General features: G+C 39.5%; 1 protein-coding gene across 1 annotated transcript in view; it reads right to left on the bottom strand.

The window, feature by feature from the left end:
* DNAJC5B (DnaJ heat shock protein family (Hsp40) member C5 beta) overlaps window positions 1-23,153 on the bottom strand; it is a 157,823-nt gene that overhangs the window by 13,192 nt on the left and 121,478 nt on the right. The window contains exon 5 of the mRNA XM_003408329.3: window positions 11,456-11,669. Within this exon, the coding sequence (XP_003408377.1) occupies window positions 11,456-11,669 (214 nt within the window). The remainder of the gene's footprint in view (window positions 1-11,455; window positions 11,670-23,153) is intronic.

The raw sequence follows: 23,153 nt of genomic DNA, 5'->3' as shown, positions 1-23,153 counted from the left end.
TGTGACAGAGTAGAATTGTCTCATAGGGCTCTCAAGGCTATAATCTTTAGGGAAGCAAAAACAGACTGCCACATCTTTCTTCCTTGGAGCAGCTGGTGGGTTCAAATTGCCTACCTTTTCAGTTAGCAGCAGAGTTCTTAACCATTGTCCCAACAGGACTCTTGAGCTAATATAGTCTAGGCTAAAACTATATGTTATTCATGTTTGAGTCCCTTCTACCTAAGACTTTAGTGCCCAGCATATGGTAGACACTTAAAAAATACCAGCTGAGTTAATGAATGTATAAAGTAATGAATAGATAAACAATTTGTTCCTTCTAGTAAACTCCACCAGGATTTCCCCACTAACAAAAAAAAGGTGCTCACTGTCTTAGTTATTTAGTGCTTCAATAACAGAAATACCACAGGTGGATGGCTTTAACAAACAGAAATTTATATTCTCATAGTCTAGGAGGCTAGATGTCCGAATTCAGGGCACCAGCTCCAGGGGAAGGCTTTCTCTCTCTACATATTGGTTCTGGTGGAAAGTCCTTGTCTTCAATTTTCTCCTGGTCTAGGAGCTTCTTGGTGGAGGGACCCCGGGTCCAAAGGACGCTCTGTGCTCCCTGCTCCTCTTTCTTGGTGGTATGAGGTCCCCCTGTCTCTCTGTTTGATTCTCTTTTATATCTCAGAAGAAATTGACTCAAGATTGATTCCTGCCTTATTAGCATAACTGCCTCTAATCCTGCCCCATTAACATCATAGAGGTAGGATTTACAACACATAGGAATATCACATCAGATGACAAAATGATGGACAATCACACAATACTAGGAATTATGACCTAGCCAAGTTGACTCACATTTTTGGGGGGACACAATCCAATCCATCACACTCGCTTAATTTGACTTAGCTAGAGATTTAAAAAAAACTCTCTTGACTCCTCCAACCTGAAGTTATAAGGAATTTTTTGTGAATCCAGGAAAATCAATTTGTAATTTTATTAAAAATATATTATTTGATTTGAAACACAAAGAAAGTGGCTCACAAGTCTTTGAATCCAAATGCAGATTTTTGTCTGTTCCAGAGGGCAAGAAGATAAAGACCACCTAGGTATGTGTAAAGTTCTTTAATAATTCATGATAGAAATCTTTCATGTTGATGGTCCTGGCCCAGGACCCCATCTATTTGACTTGGTCCTGGTTGTGGGTGGAGCCCAGGGGTGACTTGGGGTGGTGAAGTTTTAGTTACAACCCTGACACATCTAATCTCTTCATGGTGGATACTCTATGTTTTCGTAGCCTTAGATAAATTGTTCTGAAAACAAAACTTCAAGACCCTTCTCCTCACCAACTGCCTCCAAAACCCTCCTGTGCAATATTCCTGAGCCCTGGCCCAGATGCTCCTCCCTTCTCTATCCAATTCCTAAGCTGCTCTCTACTCTGAAAATTTTCTTGTCCTTCATATAGTTTTATTTTTAACTATCCCTACCGGGTTGTCTGCTTATTGCATGAAATAAGCGTGTTTAATCCCTTACGATGCTTATCATAGTATTAGGAGTCCCTGGGTGGTGCAAACAGTTAAGCGCTCAACTACTAGCTGAAAGGTTGGAAGCCACCCAGAGGCGCCTTGGAAGACAGGCCTGGAGATCTGCTTCCGAGAGGTCACAGCCTTGAAAACACTGTGAAACAGTTTTACTCTGCACATATGGGGTCACCATGAGTTGGAATCGACTTAATAGCAACTAACAACAACAAGGAACAGTACCAGGCACAAGTCTATTATTTTTTAAATGCATTGTGTGTGTGTGTGTGTGTGTGTGTGTGTGTCTTATCTCTCTCTTTGTCCCCACCCCCTTGGTTAGTATGCCTAGACACTTATAAATTTAATTGATCTTTTCAAAATACAAGCTTTTGGTTTCATTGATTTTCTGTATTGTATCCCTGTTTTCAATTTTGTTGATTTCTGCTCTAATTTTTATTATTTCCTTCCTTCTGGTTGTTTGGAGTTAATTTAAATACATTTTTGATGGCACACTGATTCGTTCAGGTAATATGTTTAATAAATGATTGCTATGAGCCAGATCACTTTAATGGGTCATGCGATTGGACTTGGTATAAGCAAAAAGGCAAGGTGTACTTTTTGTGGACATATTTTTAAATATTCACATCAGGAATTATTCTGAATATGTCTTGCACTAGTGGACAGATTCTGCTAGTCTATGTGAATTTTAGTCAATTGTGTCAACGTTCTGGGTAAGAAAGCCTATTCTCATTTTTCCGTGAGCAGACCCTAATATACAATTAGGTGCTAGCGTGCAGCTATCTGGTACTCTTGATGTCCCTTCCCATGGAAAGAACATCATACCTGGTGGTTAAGTTCCCAGGCGAGCCCAAAAAAGCCTATATTGTGATATGAACATTCAATCTATCATCGTAAATACCATCGTCAGTATGTGCACTCTCGTTCCAAGTTCCACCTTCACTTGGTAGGAACTTTTCTGCTTCCCAAGTCTTCAACAACTGAGAAGGAGGGGAAAGGGAAGATTTCAGAAGGACCCCAGGTATCCTCAGGAAAAAGAATGCTGGTTGTTACAAACAGCAAATGAGGCTTTAGGTTATAAACTCTGTCTCCACGCTCATGTACAAAAATACGTTCTCTCTTTTCCTGCATAAATGAAACTCTTCAATGTAGCAAGATGCATTTCAGTGGAAGAAAATACCGATCCGAATACTATTGGATATGAAACTTGCCTTTGTGGCTATTTGTTTCTATTATTATTATTATTATCCATATGAATGTGGAGCAAACTGTCCACAAAATATGCTGATGGAAGAGGCGGGGCCAAGATGGCTGACTAGGTAGAAGCTACCTCGGATCCCTCTTGCAACAAAGACTCAGAAAAACAAGTGAATTCATCACATACATGACAATCTACGAGCCCTGACCATCAAACACAGATCTAAAGAGTTGACCTGAGTGACGGAGACTGAGACTGAACTACCACGGGGAAGCAGTGACTGTTTTTGGAGCCTGGAGCCAGTGTCCTAGTCAGAAAACCTTGGCGCCAGGCTTTGAACTGGGCGCAGGGGAGCTGAGCACGGCATCCTGAGACAGCACAAACACAGGATGCAGCTGTAGCCCCCAGAAGTGACCTCGGGGGAAGCCCAGCCAGTGCACACGGGCAGCGCAGCAACGTGGCTGACACAAGGAGAAGTCACCGGGAGGCAGCTACTGGTTTTGGAGCCTGAAGTGTAGCATCCCAGCCGGGGAACCTTGACGCTGGGCTTTGGACTGGGAGCAGAGGAACTGACCACAGCTTCTGAGACAGCGCAAGCACAGGTCACGGGCCTGACCCTCAGGGGCAATCTCTACCCAGCCAGCACACACATTCGACGCGCCCCTCAGGAATCTCAGATAAAACAGTCATCCCAAGCAAGATAAGTAACTTTGTCTATATTCTGGGGTACTACTCTCTCCTATTTATCTGAACCCTCCCCTCCCCTTCCCAGGCGGCTTCATTAACATTGGAATTTCCTGAGCCAGAGAGAGAAGTGCGCTGCGGTTTTTCTTTCCTTTTTTTTTTTTTTTTTTAATCTTTTCCTAACCCATTCTCCTGGCCTGAGAGAAGCAGCTACAAAAAACCCAGGGACCAAAAATCCTTCCCTAATTGGACTAAATACACAGAACCAGCTCCAGCCAAACATATGTGATCCACAGTCTTGAGCTTTCATCCGTACAGGGAACAAGGTGGTTATTATAATGCAAAGGCAATTCTGATAGGGATCTGACTGTAATTGTTTTAGCAGATTACTGGAAAGACAAGTTTCCCAGGTCTGATATCTCTGCGTATTCAACAGAGCCCTCACTGACCCAGAACAGGGAACTGAGGGCTGAAGCTCCCCCCAGACCACCTAGCCTCCTGCCTCGGGGGTCTAAGGAGGGTGACACCTACCAATCTGTAGAGGTACTTGCATTGGGGGCCTAAGGTACAGCTGCACAGCCCATCCACCAAGGTGCTTTGGGAATAGAGACACACCTACCTCACTGGCACTTGGGGGAAGCCTGTCAGCATCCTGCCCCCCCCCCGCCCCGGAGTGTGAAACCCTGCTGCTACTACAATCTGGTGCACACAACCATCACCATTGCTTCTCTAGGTAGATGGATGACAGTCTGCACCATACACTTGATGACCCAAAATCAGATTCTACTCAAGAATAGTGAATGGACTCAGGCTTATATATCTGGTAACAGCCCAAACCAGCTGGTAATAGGACATAAGTGATTCAAGGGCTACAACAATCAAGGCAGCGCAACCTAGTAGCCCATCTACGTATACTGAAAGAAAACAAAACAAGATAAGACTCAGTGAGCAATTATAGAATAAATCACTACAATATCTTAGAGACGGCTCAAAGACAGCAGTCGATATCAAAACACAGAAAGAAGCAGACCATGATTGCTTCTACAACTCCCCAAACTAAAGAATCAAAATCTTTCCCAAATGAAGATACAATCCTGGAATTGCCAGATGCAGAATATAAAAAACTAATTTACAGAATGCTTCAAGACATCAGGGATGACCTCAGAAATGAAATCAGGCAATCTACGGAAAAAGCCAAGGAACACACTGATAAAGCAGTCGAAGAACTCAAAAAGATTATTCAAGAACATAGTGGAAAAATTAATAAGTTGCAAGAATCCATAGAGAGACAGCATTCAGAAATCCAAAAGATTAACAACAAAATTAGACAACACAATAGGAAGTCAGAGGAGCAGACTTGAGCAATTGGAATCCAGGGTGGGGGATCTGGAGGACCAGGGAATTGACACCAATATAGCTGAAAAAAAATCAGACAAAAGAATTAAAAAAAATGAAGAAACCCTAAGAATCATGTGGGACTCTATCAAGAAGAATAACTTGCGTGTGACTGGAGTCCCAGAACAGGGAGGGATAACAGAAAACACAGAGAGAATAGTTGAAGATCTGTTTGCAGAAAACTTCCCTGACATCATGAAAGATGAAAAAATATCTATCCAAGATGCTCATCGAACCCCATTTAAGATTGATCCAAAAAGAAAATCAGCAAGACATATTATCATCAAACTTGCCAAAACCAAAGATAAAGAGAAAATTTTAAAAGCAGCCAGGGATCAAAGAAAGGTCTCCTACAAAGGAGAATCAATAAGAATAAGTTCAGACTACTCAGCAGAAACCATGCAGTCAAGAAGGCAATGGGATGATATATAGAGAGCACTGAAGGAGAAAAACTGCCAGCCAAGGATCATATATCCAGAAAAACTCTCTCTGAAATATGAAGGCAAAATTAAGACATTTACAGATAAACACAAGCTTAGAGAATTTGCAAAAAACAAACCAAAGCTACAAGAAATACTAAAGGAAATTGGTCAGAAAACCAATAATATCAGATACCAGCACAACACAAGGTCACAGAACAGAGCATCCTGATATCAACTCAAATAGGGAAATCACAAAAACAAATTAAGATTAATTTTAAAAAGAAAAAAATGCTCAAAACAGGGAATCATTGAAGTCAATATGTAAAAGATGACAATAGTCAAAAAGAGGGACTAAATACAGGTGGCATAGAACTGCCATATGGAGAGGGATACAAGTTGATATAGGACAATACAAGTTAGGTTTTTACTTAGAAAAATAGGGGTAAATATTAAGGTAACCACAAAGAGGTATAACAACTCCATAACTCAAAATAAAAACCAAGAAAAATGTAACGACTCAGCAAACACAAAGTCAAATACTATGAAAATGAGGAACACACAACTTACAAAGAAAAATGTCTCAGCACAAAAAGTAAGTGAAAAAATGAAATTGTCAAAAACACACATAAAAAGGCATCAAAATGACAGCACTAAACACATACTTATCTATAATTACGCTGAATGTAAATGGACTAAACACACCAACAAAGAGACAGAGAGTCTCAGACTGGATTGAGAAACACGATCCGTCTATATGCTGCCTGCAACAGACACACCTTAGACTTAGAGACACAAACAAACTAAAACTCAAAGGATGGAAAAAAATATATCAAGCAAACAAAGCAAAAAAGAGCAGGAGTAGCAATATTTCTGACAAAATAGACTTTAAATTTAAATCCACCACAAAGGATAAAGAAGGACATTAAAAAAAAAAAAAATGATACAAGGGACAATTGACCAGGAAGATATAACCATATTAAATATTTATGCACCCAATGACAAGATTGCAAGATACATAAAACAAACTTTAACAGAACTGAAAAGTGAGATAGACACCTCCACAATTATAGCAGGAGACTTCAACACACCACTTTCGGAGAAGGACAGGACATCCAGTAAGAAGCTCAATAGAGACATGGAAGACCTAATTGCTACAATCAACCAACTTGATCTCCTAGACTTATACAGAACACTCCACCCAACTGCTGCAAAGTATACTTTTTTTTTCTAGCGCACATGGAACATTCTCTAGAATAGACCACATATTAGGTCATAAAACAAACCTTTGCAGAATCCAAAACATCCAAATAGTACAAAGCATCCTCTCAGACCATAAGGCCATAAAAGTGGAAATCAATAACAGAAAAATTAGGAAAAGAAATCAAATACTTGGAAACTGAACAATACCCTGCTGGGAAAAGACTGGGTTACAGAAGACATTAAGGACGGAATAAAGAAATTCATAGAATGCAACGAGAATGAAAACACTTCCTATCAAAACCCCTGGGACACAGCAAAAGCAGTGCTCAGAGGCCAATTTATATCGATAAATGCACACATACAAAAAGAAGAAAGAGCCAAAATCAGAGAACTGTCCCTACAACTTGAACAAATAGAAAGTGAGCAACAAAAGAATCCATCAGGCACCAGAAGAAAACAAATAATAAAAATTAGAGCTGAACTAAATGAATTAGAGAACAGGAAAACAATTGAAAGAATTAACAAAGCCAAAAGCTGGTTCTTTGAAAAAATTAACAAAATTGATAAACCATTGGCCAGACTGACTAACGAAATACCGGAAAGGAAACAAATAACCCGAATAAGAAACGAGAAGGGCCACATCACAACAGACCCGAGTGAAATGAAAAGAATCATATCAGATTATTACAAAAAATTGTACTCTAACAAATTTGCAAACCTAGAAGAAATGGATGAATTCCTAGAAAAACACTACCTACCTTAACTAACACAATCAGAAGTAGAACAATTAAATAGACCCATAACAAAAAAAGAGATTGAAATGGTAATCAAAAAACTCCCAAGAAAAAAAGCCCTGGCCTGGATGGCTTTACTGCAGAGTTCTACCAAACTTTCAGAGAAGAGTTAACACCACTACTACTAAAGGTATGTCAAAGCATAGAAAATGATGGAATACTACCTAACTCATTCTATGAAGCCACCATCTCCCTGATACCAAAACCAGGTAAAGACATCACAAAAAAAGAAAATTATAGACCTATATCCCTCATGAACATAGATGCAAAAATCCTCAACAAAATTCTAGCCAATAGAATTCAATAACATATCAAAAAAATAATCCGCCACGACCAAGTGGGATTTATACCAGGTATGCAAAGCGGGTTTAATATTAGAAAAACCATTAATGTATCCACCATATAAATAAAACAAAACACAAAAACCACATGACATTATCAATTGATGCAGAAAAGGCATTTGACAAAGTCCAGCACCCATTTATGATAAAAACTCTCAACAAAAAAGGAATTGAAGGAAAATTCCTCAACATAATAAAGGGCATCTATACAAAGCCAACAGCCAACATCACTCTAAATGGAGAGAGCCTGAAAGCATTTCCCTTGAGAACGGGAACCAGACAAGGATGCCCTTTATCCCTGCTCTTATTCAACATTGTGCTAGAGGTCCTAGCCAGAGCAATTAGGCTAGACAAAGAAATAAAGGGCATCTGGATTGGCAAGGAGGAAGTAAAATTATCTCTATTTGCAGATGACATGATCTTATACACAGAAAACCCTAAGGAATCCTCCAGAAAACTACTGAAACTAATAGAAGAGTTTGGCAGAGTCTCAGGTTATAAGATAAACATACAAAAATCACTTGGATTCCTCTACATCAACAAAAAGAACATCGAAGAGGAAATCACCAAATCAATACCATTCACAGTAGCCCCCAAGAAGATAAAATACTTAGGAATAAATCTTACCAAAGATGTAAAAGACCTATACAAAGAAAACTACAAAGTACTACTGCAAGAAACTCAAAAGGACCTACTTAAGTGGAAAAACATGCCTTGCTCATGGATAGGAAGACTTAACATAGTAAAAATGTCTATTCTACCAAAAGCCATCTATACATACAATGCACTTCCGATCCAAATTACAGTGACATTTTCTAATGTGATGGAGAAACAAATCACCAACTTCATATGGAAGGCAAAGAAGCCTCGGATAAGTAAAGCATTACTGAAAAAGAAGAAGAAAGTGGGAGACCTCACTCTACCTGATTTTAGAACGTATTATACAGCCACAGTAGTCAAAACAGCCTGGTACTGGTACAACAACAGGCACATAGACCAATGGAACAGAATTGAGAACCCAGATATAAATCCATCCACATATGAGCAGCTGATGTTTGACAAAGGACCCGTGTCAGTTAATTGCAGAAAAGATAGTCTTTTTAACAAATGGTGCTGGCATAACTGGATATCCATTTGCAAAAAAAATGAAGCAGGACCCATACCTCACACCATGCACAAAAACTAACTCCAAGTGGATCAAAGACCTAAACATAAAGACTAAAACGATAAAGATCATGGAAGAAAAAATAGGGACAACGTTAGGAGCCCTAATATAAGGCATAAACAGAATACAAAACATTACCAAAAATGACGAAGAGAAACCAGATAACTGGGAGCTCCTAAAAATCAAACACCTATGCTCATCTAAAGACTTCACCAAAAGAGTAAAAAGGCCACCTACAGATTGGGAAAGAATTTTCAGCTATGACATCTCCGACCAGTGCTTGATCTCTAAAATCTATATGATTCTGTTAAAACTCAGCCACAAAAAGACAAACGACCCAATCAAGAAGTGGACAAAGGATATGAACACACACTTCACTAAAGAAGATATTCAGGCAGCTAACAGATACATGCGAAAATGCTCTCGATCATTAGCCATTAGAGAAATGCAAATTAAAACTATGATGAGATTCCATCTCACTCCAACAAGGCTGGCATTAATCCAAAAAACACAAACTAATAAATGTTGGAGAGGCTGCAGAGAGATTGGAACTCTTATACGCTGCTGGTGGGAATGTAAAATGGCACAACCACTTTGGAAATCTACCCGGCGTTTTCTTAAAAAGTTAGAAATAGAACTACCATACAACCGAGAAATCCCACTCCTCGGAATATACCCTAGAGAAATAAGAGCCTTCACAAGAACGGATATATGCACACCCATGTTTATTGCAGTTCTGTTTACAATAGCAAAAAGCTGGAAGCAAACAAGGTGTCCATCAATGGATGAATGGTTAAATAAATTGTGGTATATTCACACAATGGAATACTACGCATCGATAAAGAACAGTGACGAATCTGTGAAACATTTCATAACATGGAGGAACCTGGAAGGCATTATGCTGAGTGAAATTAGTCAGAGGCAAAAGGACAAATATTGTATAAGACCACTATTATAAGATCTTGAGAAATAGTATAAACTGAGAAGAACACATACTTTTGTGGTTACGAGGCGGGGAGGGAGGGAGGGTGGGAGAGGGTTATTTACTGATTAGTTCATAGACAAGAATTACTTTAGGTGAAGGGAAGGACAATACTCAATACACGGAAGGTCAGCTCAACTGGACTGGACCAAAAGCAAAGAAGTTTCCGGGATAAACTGAATGCTTCAAAGGTCTGCAGAGCAAGGGCGGGGGTTTGGGGACTATGGCTTAAGAGGACTTCTAAGTCAATTGGCAAAATAATTCTATTATGAAAACATTCTGCATCCCACTTTGAAATGTGGTGTCTGGGGTCTTAAATGCTAACAAGCAGCCATCTAAGATGCATCAATTGGTCTCAACCCACCTGGATCAAAGGAGAATGAAGAACACCAAGGACACAAGGTGATTACGAGCCCAAGAGACAGAAAGGGCCACATGAACTAGAGACTTACATCATCCTGAGACCAGAAGAACTAGATGGTGCCCGGCCACAACCGATGACTGCCCTGACAGGGAACACAACAGAGAACCCCTGAGGGAGCAGGAGATCAGTGGGATGCAGACCCCAAATTCTCATAAAAAGACCAGATTTAATGGTCTGACTGAGACTAGAGGAATCCCGGCGGTCATGGTCCCCAAACCTTCTGTTGGCCCAGGACAGGAACCATTCCCGAAGACAACTCATCAGACATGGAAGGGACTGGACAATGGGTTGGAGAGAGATGCTGACGAAGAGTGAGCTACCTGTATCAGGTGCACACTTGAGACTGTGTTGGCATCTCCTGCCTGGAGGGGAGAAAGGAAGGTAGAGAGGGTTAGAAACTGGCAAAATTGTCACGAAAGGAGAGACTGGAAGGAGGGAGCAGACTAACTCATTAGGGGGAGAGTAAGTGGGAGTATGGAGTAAGGTGTATATAAGCTTATATGTGACAGACTGACTTGATTTTAAATGTTCACTTAAAGCTCAATAAAAATTTAAAAACAAAAATGCTGATGGACTCTATGTCTGGTGCATATGTAAACATACTTTTATAAGAAGGCAAAGATATTAAAACATACACAAATATAAAACCATCACCAAACATACTTATACTAGGGATTCCCTAGGAAATCAAACAAAATTTACTGGACAAAAGTCAATTCTTTGTGCATAAAGTCCTTAAAAATGTTGCCTTTTTACTGACAGATATCCATTTTCACTCTCTCTGTCTTTCTCCAGCTTTCTGTCCTCAACTACTTAATTCTCACCTTTTCCCCCTCTTTTCCATCTCCATCACCTCACAGCAGGCTCCATGTGAGCCTGTGACACACTGACCACGCATTAATCCCAAGGATTGTTACTGCTGTTGTAGCTATGGATAGTTAAGGACATGGCTAAATTTATTCTACATTCATTTATTATTTATCAAACAGTTGTCACACTAATAAATTATTTTTGGTTTTGAGCAATGAGTCAGTTTTTAATTAGTCATTATGGGAGAAGGGAGGGCAGTCAGAATTAACCTGAAGCTCCAAACCCAGATATAATTAATGACTAGAAGTATTTTAAGTCATGCTGTATTTCATAATTATTTGATGAGCTAAAGCAAAAATGATCTTCAAATAACAGCTTTTGATGGAAGCATTATCTCTTTTTATTTGCAAGAGTTTGATAATAACAAAGTTAGACTATATTTGAGATGGAGCCTAAGAGAGTAAGTAATTCCATGGTCTTTCAGGAAAATTGTTTTTTAAAAAAAAGTGATCTGACTCACCTTTGCCCACCAGCTTGACAACATAAAGTAGGTATTAACATTTTCATCTCCAAATTGCTCAGCCACATAGAGTCCCAGCGATCCATACTTGTCATATATGTTTCTCTTTGACATGTCAGTAAGTATTGTGTGGGCATTGTTGATTTCTTTAAATTTTTCTGCAGCAGTTGGGTCATCTGGATTCTTGTCTGGATGGTGTTTCAGGGCCAATTTTCTTTTAAAATGAAAAAAAGTGAAGGAAAGTGTGATTTGACAAAAATTACAGAGACATTTTAGAAAGGCACTGTTCATTTGCACATCCTTTATTTGTGCAAATACTACAAAATGGTAAGTTTCATACTACTGTTAACTAAGCAGTTCTGTTTTAATTAAATAGTATTTGTTGTTTCTAATGTACAGGTTGCAGTAGCAATGTTTCTCCCTCACTTCCTCAGAGGAATTCTCTAAGGAGAGTTTGCTGTTGGCAAATATGTGCAGTTTATCTTTACCTGGAAGCTGCGTTGACCTCTCCTGCACCGGGAGCCAGCTAGAAGATGATCAGCAACCCACCTGAACACACAGAGGCCTCTCAAGAGTTCCAGCAATGGAACCAGTTTACACCAAAATTTCATTTAGAACCTTTAGATGGTAGGGAGATCAAGCTTTCCAGAATTAACAGAATTTATCAAAAAACAAAAACAAAAAAAAACCCTGATTTGTACTCCCTTGAACAAACATCATGATCTCCTCACAAATCTTCAATGTCCTAGTCCCCTTAGTTCTTCTGAACAAATACCATGACTTTTCTTGTATTCAAAAATATATATTTGACCTCTTTACAAAGAGGCCATTTCATTTCAAATAATCTGTAGAAAGTTACTTGAGTACTGGTCCTCTCTCCTTGGTGGATCACAAAGCAGTTCCTAAGGGGTGGGTATGGGTTGTAGGTGTTGGAGAAAGAGATGGGATGTTCTTGATTCTTCAGTTATACTCAAATATAAAAGAGAATGAGAATGCATAAAGTGAATGTAAGAACTGAGATACAATAGACTTCTGGCTGGGGACCAGTTCCCTCATTTCTCCCAACAGGCAGATGATAAGTAGCACCATGTTTAAAATTGGGTCTGTGGCCTTTTTCTCCACAACAAAGACAATTAACTTTTTGAGTCTCATTCTCCTGTCTGTGCCCATTATAGGCATGTGGGAATACATTTAAGTTTTTGTTTATTGCTTTGCTTTAGATCGAATTATTTCATTTTAACGGAGTAATAAAAGTCCAGAAAAGTAAAGTATACCTTAAAAATCAACCTATAGGCTAAACTAAACACATCAAACCTGTTTTAGGAATTAAAGTATTATTGGTTAGGAAGTAGGTGAATAATTAAGCAGCTCAGCATCAGGATACTTAAAAGTTACCAAAATACTTAAAAGCATAAATGATGGTTTATAATCCATCCTAACTTTGAACTCCAGAATAAACAAAGAGAGTAAAACAATGGTTCATTTTGAATTTGTTTAACCAAAACGTTTCTCGTTCTTCTTTTTGAGAGGTATGTTAGGAGCATCTATGAATTCTTACAGTTGGGAGACATTGGAGATGTATTTTTATGTGCAGAATTTATGATGAAACTTTCTGCTAATATAACAAATGCCTATTTTGTCATTTGATTTACCTTTTTAGATTATTTTAGATTATACACATAGTAGTCTTACCACAAAAAAAAAAAAAAGTTCAGGGGGATTGTGCAAAGATGAGCAAGTCTAAAATCCCGGCTGTGCCACATGAGCACAAAGAAAAGCAATTGGAAACCTGTAGTCTCAACTCTGTGAAAACTCTGAAAAGTAGGCTTACAGCAACTAGCCTCAAGCTGAAACAAGAAAAAGGCAACTTTTAAATGGTGAATTTGTTACTAGCTTTTTTTTCTCCCCCTTTGGATGCTATCTTAGTGGTATTGCTTTCTCTATTTCCTTTTCAGATTCTTCCTTGCAGGTGAATAGAAGCACAACTGATTTTTGTGTGTTGGTCTTGTGACTTTGCTAAATTCTTTTATTGGCTTTGGTAGCTTTCTTGTGAAGTTTGAGATTTTCTGTCTATAGGATCATGTCATCTTCGAATAGAGATAGTTTTATTTCTTCCTTTCCAATTTGGATACCGTTTCCCCCTCTTTCTTCATTTTCTTGCCTAATTGTGCCAGCTCGATCTTCCAGCACAATGCTGAGAAACAGAGATGAAAGCAGGCATCCTTGTCTTGTTCCTGATTTTAGATGAAAAGCCTTCAGGCTTTCACCATTGAGTATGATGTTAGCTGTGGAATTTTCATAAATGCCCTTTATCGTGTTAAGGGATTTGGGTGTTGTTTTGGTCAAATGCCTGTTCTGCATCAATTGAGATGATCACGTGGGCGTTTTCCCTTTGTTCTATTAATGTAGTGTATCGCATTGATTAATTTTCTAACATTGAATCACCCTTGCATTTGAAGAGCTGAAAGTTCAGTTTGCCCCCTTAAATGGCCCCCTACCAAGTTAGAGGGGGATAAAGAAAGATAGAAAGTAGAAAAGTCCTCCAACCGCAGCAATCGTTATCAGAAAAGCCTCAAGTGGATTCTTTAAGAACATTAGTTTTAATGGCACAATATTCCTGGAATTTTCACTCTGTGCCCTGGAATACTATTGCAGTATGAATAGTTCCAAAGAGATCATGCTCAGGCCAATCAAATGAAAGAGCTGTTGCCTTTACTTTGAAAGGCAGAAATCCCTGGAAAAAGCCTCTTAACATGCCTTCCCTTAATTAATTCTAGGGTTCAGGTAGCATGCTACCCAAGACTTAGCCAGAGAAACCTGGCTTCCTGTCATTTTTTAAGCTGTTGGAAACTTTGTCAGTTTACAAGGGTGGACATGTTTGGTCCATCTATCATTCTTCTCTAACAATGGAGCTGGCAAATTCAGACAGCTGGAGTACCTCCATTTGTAACAAATCCAACTCCTGGTCGTCAGCAGCATTTGACTCCTCTTGGCAGATACTCTTGGCTCTGAGGAATTTTCAGAAAATAAGGCTAGCAAGTGGCAGCTGGCAAAACTACACAACTGCTCAAGGAAGTAGTTGATCAGTGACCTGCCCCGCCTTGTGAATTTTCTATGGGCTAGAAACACTTGCAGAATTTAGGCGTTCTTGAAGTTCACTTAAAATTTAATTATACTTATTAGTTTTAAAGATCCTTCTTTTAATTCCTAATTTTATACTTAAAAGTGAGATCATATCCAACCAGAATGTGAGCCTTTAATTAATTCTAGAACTTCCTATACTGGTAGTCATCTGTTAATCTAGTATGGCTATGACTCATAGCAGAAATAGCATTCAGTGCCTTTAGTTTCCACATCAAAATGCAATGACAACTGTCATCTTAATTGTGTAGTGAATTCAGTGAATAACAAATAAGATAAACACGGGGTTTATAGTTGTAATTATCTAAGGCCCCCAACATCTACCTATTTTAAGGCAATGGAATAATTCTAAGAACTGTAATGTCCTGTCTGTTCCTTTCTTTGCCCCACCTAACACTCTCAGATCAGCTCTACCTTCTACTACAATCTACCAGTCTTGGAATCATCTCTGATCTGATTCTGACCATGTTGCCCCAGCTCTAGGCCAATAGATTTGCCCTAGAGGAGACCTTCTTGTTTGGGATGGCTGGCATCTGAGACTCAGGGAACCAAGTTCTGTCATGGCATGGTTGTGTCTATAGCTGACTTCCCCTGTACAACATGTCCCCAGTTACCTTCTGCTACTTGCACTTCCAGAGATTCTCCTATCATTCTATGACTTTCTGCTAAACTCCTTCAATCACATAGTTTATTGCCCCTCCAATGTCCCAGAAGAAAACCACCTGAAGCCTAAGACAAAAGAGAAGTAGGAGAGTGAAGCATCAATTTCTTCCTATATCCTGTTGTTGTTGTTAGCTGCCATTGAGTTGTAGCACCCCATGCACAACAGAAAGGAAATAGTCCTGCACCATCCCATGATAAGTTGCAGAACAGACTGTAGTGAGCCATAAGGTGTTTTCAAAAGTAGATTGCCAGGGCTTTCTTCCTAATTTGTCTGGGAGCTCTGCTGAAACCTGCTCAGGACCATAGCAACATGCAAGCATCCACTCACAGACAAGCGGTGGCTGTGCATGAAGTGTATGGGCTGGGAATTGAACTAGGTCTCCTGTATGGAAGGTGAGAAGTCTACCACTGAAGCACTACTGAACCACCACTGTCCACTCCTATATCCTGTTATTGTCATTGTTACTTACTGACGAGTTGATTCTGACTCATGGCGGCCCCATGGGGGCAGAGTAGAACTGCTCCATAGGGTTTTCAAGACTGTGACTTTTCAGAAACAGATCTCCAGGCCTGTCTTCCAAGGCATCTATGAGTGGGTTTGAACTGCCAAGCAGTTTATAAGTGGATTTGAACTGCTAGCAGTCAAAAGTTTAACTGTTTAAAACTACTGCAATCACTTCATCTACTGAAAGACAGCAAAATCTGAGCTAACATTAAATATAGACTCCTCTTTCAGGAAAAAAATTGTGATGGGAAGAAGACTGATAGTAGATAGAGAATGGAACAGTGGTAAACCAGTATGGGCAACTGAAAAGAAATCCTAGATTAGTAACCTTTATGCAAACAGCAGATTTCTTTTTACTTGGATCCACAATCAATGCCATGGAAGTAGGCTGCAAAAGATCTCTTTAAAGTGTTCAAAAGCAAATATGTAACTTTGAGGACTAAGGTGTGCCTGACTCAAGCCATGGTATTTTCAGTTGCCTCATATGCATGAGAAAGCTGGACAATGAATAAGCAAGACTGAAGAAGAATTGATGAATTTGAATTACGGTGTGGTGAAGAATACTGAACATACCATGGTCTGCCAAAACAACGAAAAAAATCTATCTTGGAAGAATACAGCCAGAACACTCCTTGGAAGCCAGGATGACGAGGCTTCATCTCATGTACTTTGGACATGTTATCAAGAGGGAACAGCCCCTGGAGAAGGACATCATGCTTGGTAAAGTAGAAGATCAGCGAAAAAGAAAACCCTCAATGAGATGGATTGACACAGTGGCTGCAACAATGGGCTCAAACACAGAATGATTGTGAGGAAGATGCGGGGCCAGACGGTGTTTCATTCTGTTGTACATAGGTTCACCATGAATTGGAACTGACTCGACAGCACTTAACAACAACAACGACATGCATATGGAGAGTGTTGAGACCGTGGGACTAGAACATCTGATCGTATAGGAGTGTCAGTGGAACTCCTGTGCCCTCTTGAACTAAGGCAAAACCCAAATGAAAATGCAAGAAACCAATGTGTAAGTTCTAGTGCTACACATATTCCCTGACATTTGCCAGACGTTTTAATATTTGTCAGTCTGGTGGTTCTGTATATATACATACCATTGTGCTTTAATTTGCATTTTCCTAATTACTGATGAGGCTAATATGTACATCATTTGGATATCCTCTTTTCAGTTTTTTGTTTTGTTTTGTTTGATTTTTAAAATTAATTGGTAAGATTTCTTAAAACTGGATATTCTGGAAGAGACAGAGCCAAGATAGCGGAGTAGTAGGACACTTCCTGTGGTCACTCTTACAACAAATACCTGAAAAAACAAGTGAATTGATTATATATGACAATCTAGAATCCCTGAGCATCAAAGGTAAAGTTGAGGAATTGGATCGAGCGGCATGGGGATGGAGACATGGTTCAGAAGCAGTGAGGAGTTACCAGACCTGACCCAGTGGGAACTGGCGCCCTGCAGGGTAGGATGAGCTGGCGCCAGTGGTGAGGCAAGCAGTGACATTTGGGGCGCATTTTCCACATCAGGAGACACAGAGAGTTGGACAGTCTACTCACATTTCCAGAATCAGTGAAAAGCAGCGCTCAACTGGCAAAAGATAAGTACGTGCATCTAACCTACTGCACAGATCAAAAAACACCCCTTTGGGAAAAATCTCTCTCCCACTTACCTGCCCCCTTCTCACCTTGCATTGGATCTGAGCTGGCTTCAGAGATTGCCATGTCCATGGGCCAGAATTAGGACCCATTATGCATTCTGAGCCAGTCTTCCGGCCTTGGAGTGAGAACAAATTAACAAACGGAAAAAATAATCTGCCAGCTCCCTTGCCTAGGTACAGGCATAATGGGTCCACAGACTTTGAATGCCTTTCACCCCCGCATAGACTTGTGTGGGCTCATTTGAACAGAATAGGTCCTTATTAGCATAGTACCAAACAAAAGGATATATATGTGAAGTCTAACTTCAACTGTTTCAGCTATATGATAGAGAGGCAGGTTTGTGACATTTGACACCATTCTGCCTATTAAGCAGGGTCCTCACCTACCCACATCAGGGGCCTGAGGACTGGTGGCTCCACGCACACCACCTAGCCACACGTGACAGGGGTCCAAGAAAAAGTGGTGCCTCCCAGTCCTTAAAGCCAACAACATTGGGTGCCCATAATCTGGCTGCAAAACCAACCCACATACACACTCTAGGAAACAGAGACATGCTTTCCTAATGGACACACAGGGGTGGCTGTCAGCCCCCTGCCTTGCTCAGCACATGACCCCCTACTGCAGCCAGATACCTGTGTCTACATCAATTACCCCTGCCCACCTAGGACTGTAGTTGAGAGCCTGCACCACACACTTGGTGACCAACTATCTGGACACCTGAGCTGAATCCATACAAGAAAAGTAAACAGACTCCTGGGCTCACATACCTAGTAATGGTGCTAACCACCTGGTGACAGGACATTGGAGCTTCAAAAGTGCCAATAATTAAGCTACCTCACACGAGCAGCCTATTTGGGTATATCAAAACAAAACAAGAAGATAGGACACAGTAAGCAAACATAAGAAATAAATACAATAACTTATTGATAGACAGTTCCACAATAATACGACACTTCAACATACCGCTTTCAGTGAAGGAAAGACAATCCAGAAAGAAGCTTGATAAAGACACAGAAGATCTAAATGCCGCATTCAACCAACTTGACCTCATAGACATGTACAGAACACTTCACCCGACAGCAGCCAAGTATACTTTCTTTTCCAAAGCACATGGAACATTCTGGAGAATAGACCACATATTAGGCCATAAAGCAAGCATCAAAACATTACAAAGCATCTTTTCTGACCATAAGCCATAAAAGTAGACATCCATAACAGAAAAAGCAAGGACAGAAAATCAAACACATGGAAACTGAACAGCACCTTACTCAAAAACTACTGGGTTATAGAAGAAATTAAGGATGGAATAAAGAAATACACAGAATCAAATGAGAAAACACATCCTATCAGAACTTTTGGTACACAGCAAAAGCAGTGCTTTGAAGTCAATTTATAGCAATGAATGCACACATCCAAAAAGAAGGACAGGCCAAAATCAAAGCATTAACTCTACAACTTGAACAAATAGAAAGAGAGCAACAAAAGAAGCCTTCCAGCACCAGAAGAGAGCAAATAAAAATTAGAGCAGAATTAAATGAAGTAGAGAGTAGAAAAACAATTGAAAGAGTTAACGACCAAAAGGTGGTTCTTTGAAAAGATCAATAAAATCAATAAACCATTAGCCAAACTGACAAAAGAAAAACAGGAGAGGAAGCAAATAACCTGGATAAGAAATGAGATGTGTGCTATCACAACAGACACAACAGAAATTAAAAGAATCATAACAGAATACTATGAAAAATTATAGTCTAACAAATTTGAAAACCTAGAGGAAAAGGACAAATTTCTAGAAACACACTACCTAGCTAAACTAACACAAACAGAGGTAGAACAACAAAATAAACCTATAACAAAAGAAGAGATTGAAAAAGTAATTTAAAAACTCCCAACAAAAAAAAGCCCTGGCCCTGACAGCTTCACTGGAGAATTCTACCAAACTTTCAGAGAAGAGTTAACACCACTACTACTAAAGGTATTTCAGAGCATAGGAGATGAAGGAATACTCCCAAATTCATTCTATGAAGCCAGCATAACCCTGATACCAAAACCAGGTAAAGACACCACAAAAAAAGAAAATAACAGATCTATATCCGTCATGAATTTAGATGCAAAAATCCTCAACAAAATTCTAGCAAATAGAATTCAACAACATATCAAAAAAATAATTCACCATGACCAAGTGAGATTCATACCAGGTATGCAGGAATGGTTCAACATTAGAAAAACAATCAATGTAATCAAGCACATAAATAAAACAAAAGACAAGAACCACATGATCTTATCAATTGATGCAGAAAAGGTATTTCACAAAGTCCACCACCTATTCATGATAAAAACTCTCAGCAAAATAGGAATAAAAGGAAAATTTCTCAACATAATAAAGGGCATTTATACAAAGCCAACAGCCAACATCATCCTAGATGGAGAGAGTCTGAAAGCATTCCCCTTGAGACTGGTAACCAGACAAGGATGCCCTTTATCACCATTCAATGTCCTGCTGGAGGTCGTAGCCAGAGCAATAAGGCTAGAAAAAGAAATAAAGGGCATTCAGATTGGCAAGGAAGAAGTCAAAGTATCTCTATTTGCAGATGACATGATCTTATACACAGAAAACCCTAAAGGATCCACAAGAAGATTACTGGAACTAATAGAAGAGTTCAGCAAAGTATCAGGATACAAGATAAACATACAAAAATCAGCTGGGTTCCTCTACACCAACAAAGAAAACTTCAAAGAGGAAATCACTAAATCAATACCATTTACAATAGCCCCCAAGAACATAAAATACTTAGGAATAAATCTAATCAGAGACGTAAAAGACCTGTACAAAGAAAACTACAAGACGGTACTGCATGAAACCAAAAGAGAACTACATAAGTGGAAAAACATAGCTTGCTCATGGATAGGAAGACTCAACATTGTAAAAATGTCTATTCTACCCAAAGCGGTCTATAGATACAATGCAATCTTGATCCAAATTCCAATGGCATTTTTTAATGATATAGAGAAACAAATCACCAACTTCATATGGAAAGGGAAGAGGTCCTGAATAAGTAAAGCATTACTGAAAAAGAAGAACAAAGTGGGAGGCCTCACACTACCTGATTTTAGAACCTATTATACCACCAGCCACGGTAGTCAAAACGGCCTGGTACTGGTACAACAACAGATGCACAGACCAATGGAACAGAGTTGAGAATCCAGGCGTAAATTCATCCACCCAGGAGCAGCTGATGTTTGACAAAGGCCCGAAGTCCATTAAATGAGGAAAAGACAGTCTCTTTAACAAACGGTGCTGGCATAACTGGATACCCATCTGCAAAAAAATGAAACAAGACCCATACATCATACCATGCACAAAACCTAACTTAAAATGGATCAAAGACCTAAATATAAAATCTAAAATGATAAAGATCGTGGGAAAAAAAAGGGACAATACTAGGAGCCCTAATACATGGCGTAAACAGTATACAAAACACTACTAACAATGCACAAATACCAGGAGAGAAACTAGATAACTGGGAGCTCCTAAAAAATCAAACATTTATGCTCACCCAAAGACTTCACCAAAAGAGTAAAAAGACAACCTACAGACTGGGAAAAAAATTTCGGCTACGAAAAATCCAATCAGGGTCAAATGTCTAAAATCTACAGGATAGTGCAAAACCTCAACAACAAAAAGACTACCCAATTAAAAAATGGGCAAAGGATACAAACAGGCACTTCACCAAAGAAGACATTCAGGCGGGTAACAAATACATGAGGAAATGCTCATGATCATTAGCCATTAAACCAAAACCAAACTAAACCCACTGCCATCGAGTCAATTCCGACTCATAGCGACCCTATAGGGCAGAGTAGAACTGCCCCATAGAGTTTCCAAGGAGCGTCTGGTAGATTCGAACTGCTGACATATTGGTTACCAGCTGTAGCACTTAACCACTACGCCACCAAGGTTTCCCATTAGCCATCAAAACTACAACAAGATGCCATCTCACCCCAACAAGGCTAGCATCAGTCCAAAAAACACAAAATAATAGATGTTGGAGAGGTTGTGGAGAGACTGGAACACTTATACACTGTTCCAGTGAAATGTAAAATGGTACAGCCACTTTGGAAATCGACTTGAGACTTCTGTAAAAATCCAGAAGTACCATGCGATCTAGCAATCCCCCCTCTTGGAATACATCCTACAGAAATAAGAGCCTTCACTTGAATAAACATATGCATGTCCATGTTTATTGCGTCACTGTTCAAAATAGCAAAAAGATGGAAATAACCTAGGTGCCCATCAACCGATGAATGGATAAACAAATTGTGGTATATTCACACAATGTAATAGTATGCAACAATAAAGAACAATGATGAATCCTTGAAACATCTCATAACATGGATGAATCTGGGAGGCATTATGCTGAGTGAAATTAGTCACAAAAGGACAAATATTATATAAGAACACTATTATAAGAACTTAAGAAAAGGTTTAAACACACAAGAAAATCTTCTTTGATGGTTACAGGGGTGGGGTGGGAGAGAGAGGGGTATTCACTAACTAGATAGTAGACAAGAATTATTTTAGGTGAAGGAAAGGACAACACACAATATAGGGGAAGTCAGTACAGCTGGACTAAACCAAAAGCTAAGAAGTTTCCTGAATGTAACCAAACACTTCGAGGGACAAAGTAGCAGAGGCAGGGGTCTGGGGACCATGGTTTCAGGGGACATCTAGGTCAATTAGCATAACAAAGTTTATTAAGAAAATGTTCTGCATCCCACTTTGGTGAGTGGCCTCTGGGGTCTTAAAAGCTAGCAAGTGGCCATCTAAGATGCATCAATTGGTCCCAACCCACCTAAAGCAAAGGATAATGAAAAACACCAAAGACACAGGGAAAATATGAGCCCAAGAGACTGAAAGGGCCACATAAACCAGAGACTCTATCAGCCTGAGACCAGAAGACCTAAATGGTGGTCGGCTACCACCAATGACCACCCTGATAGGGAACACAACAGAGAGGCCCTGATGGAGCAGGAGAAAAGTGGGGTGCAGAACTCAAATTCTAGTAAAAAGACCAGACTTAATGGTCTGACTGAGACTGGAGGGAGTCCAGATGACATGGCCCCCGGACTCTGTTGGCCCAAAGTAAAACCATTCCTGAAGCCAACTCTTCAGACAAAGATTAGGCTGGACTATAATGCATAATATGATACTGGCGAGGAGTGTGCTTCTTAGCTCAAGTAGATACATGAGACTAAGTGGGCAACTCCTGTCCGGAGGCAAGATGAGAAGGGGGAGAGGGACAGGAGCTGGTTGAGTAGATACGGGAAATACAGGGTGGACAGAAGGAGTGTGCTGTCACATTACAGGGAGAGCAACTAGGATCACACAACAATGTATGTAAAAGTTTTTTTTTTTTTATGAGAAATTGACTTGAAGTATAAACTTTCACTTAAAGCACAATCAAAACAAACAAAAAAACAGATACTCTGTATACCATCTGTTGTTAGTTGCATGTATCGCACATATGCTCTCCCATTCTAGGCTTTTTTGTTGCTATTCTATTTATGGTGGCTCTGATGAACAGAAGTTTTAGTTTTCATGTAGTTAGATTAATCGATCTTTCTCTGAATTCAAGAATATAATCTGCTGTAAATTCTTCATAATTCTAAGATCTTTATAGTTTTGCCTTTTGTGTGGAAATAAATCTATGATCTATT

This window comes from Loxodonta africana, chromosome 14 (genome assembly GCF_030014295.1).
Source record: "Loxodonta africana isolate mLoxAfr1 chromosome 14, mLoxAfr1.hap2, whole genome shotgun sequence".
Taxonomy (NCBI): domain Eukaryota; kingdom Metazoa; phylum Chordata; class Mammalia; order Proboscidea; family Elephantidae; genus Loxodonta; species Loxodonta africana.
The sequence above is the reverse complement of the archived record's forward strand: the minus strand, read 5'-3'. Positions and strand labels throughout refer to the sequence as shown.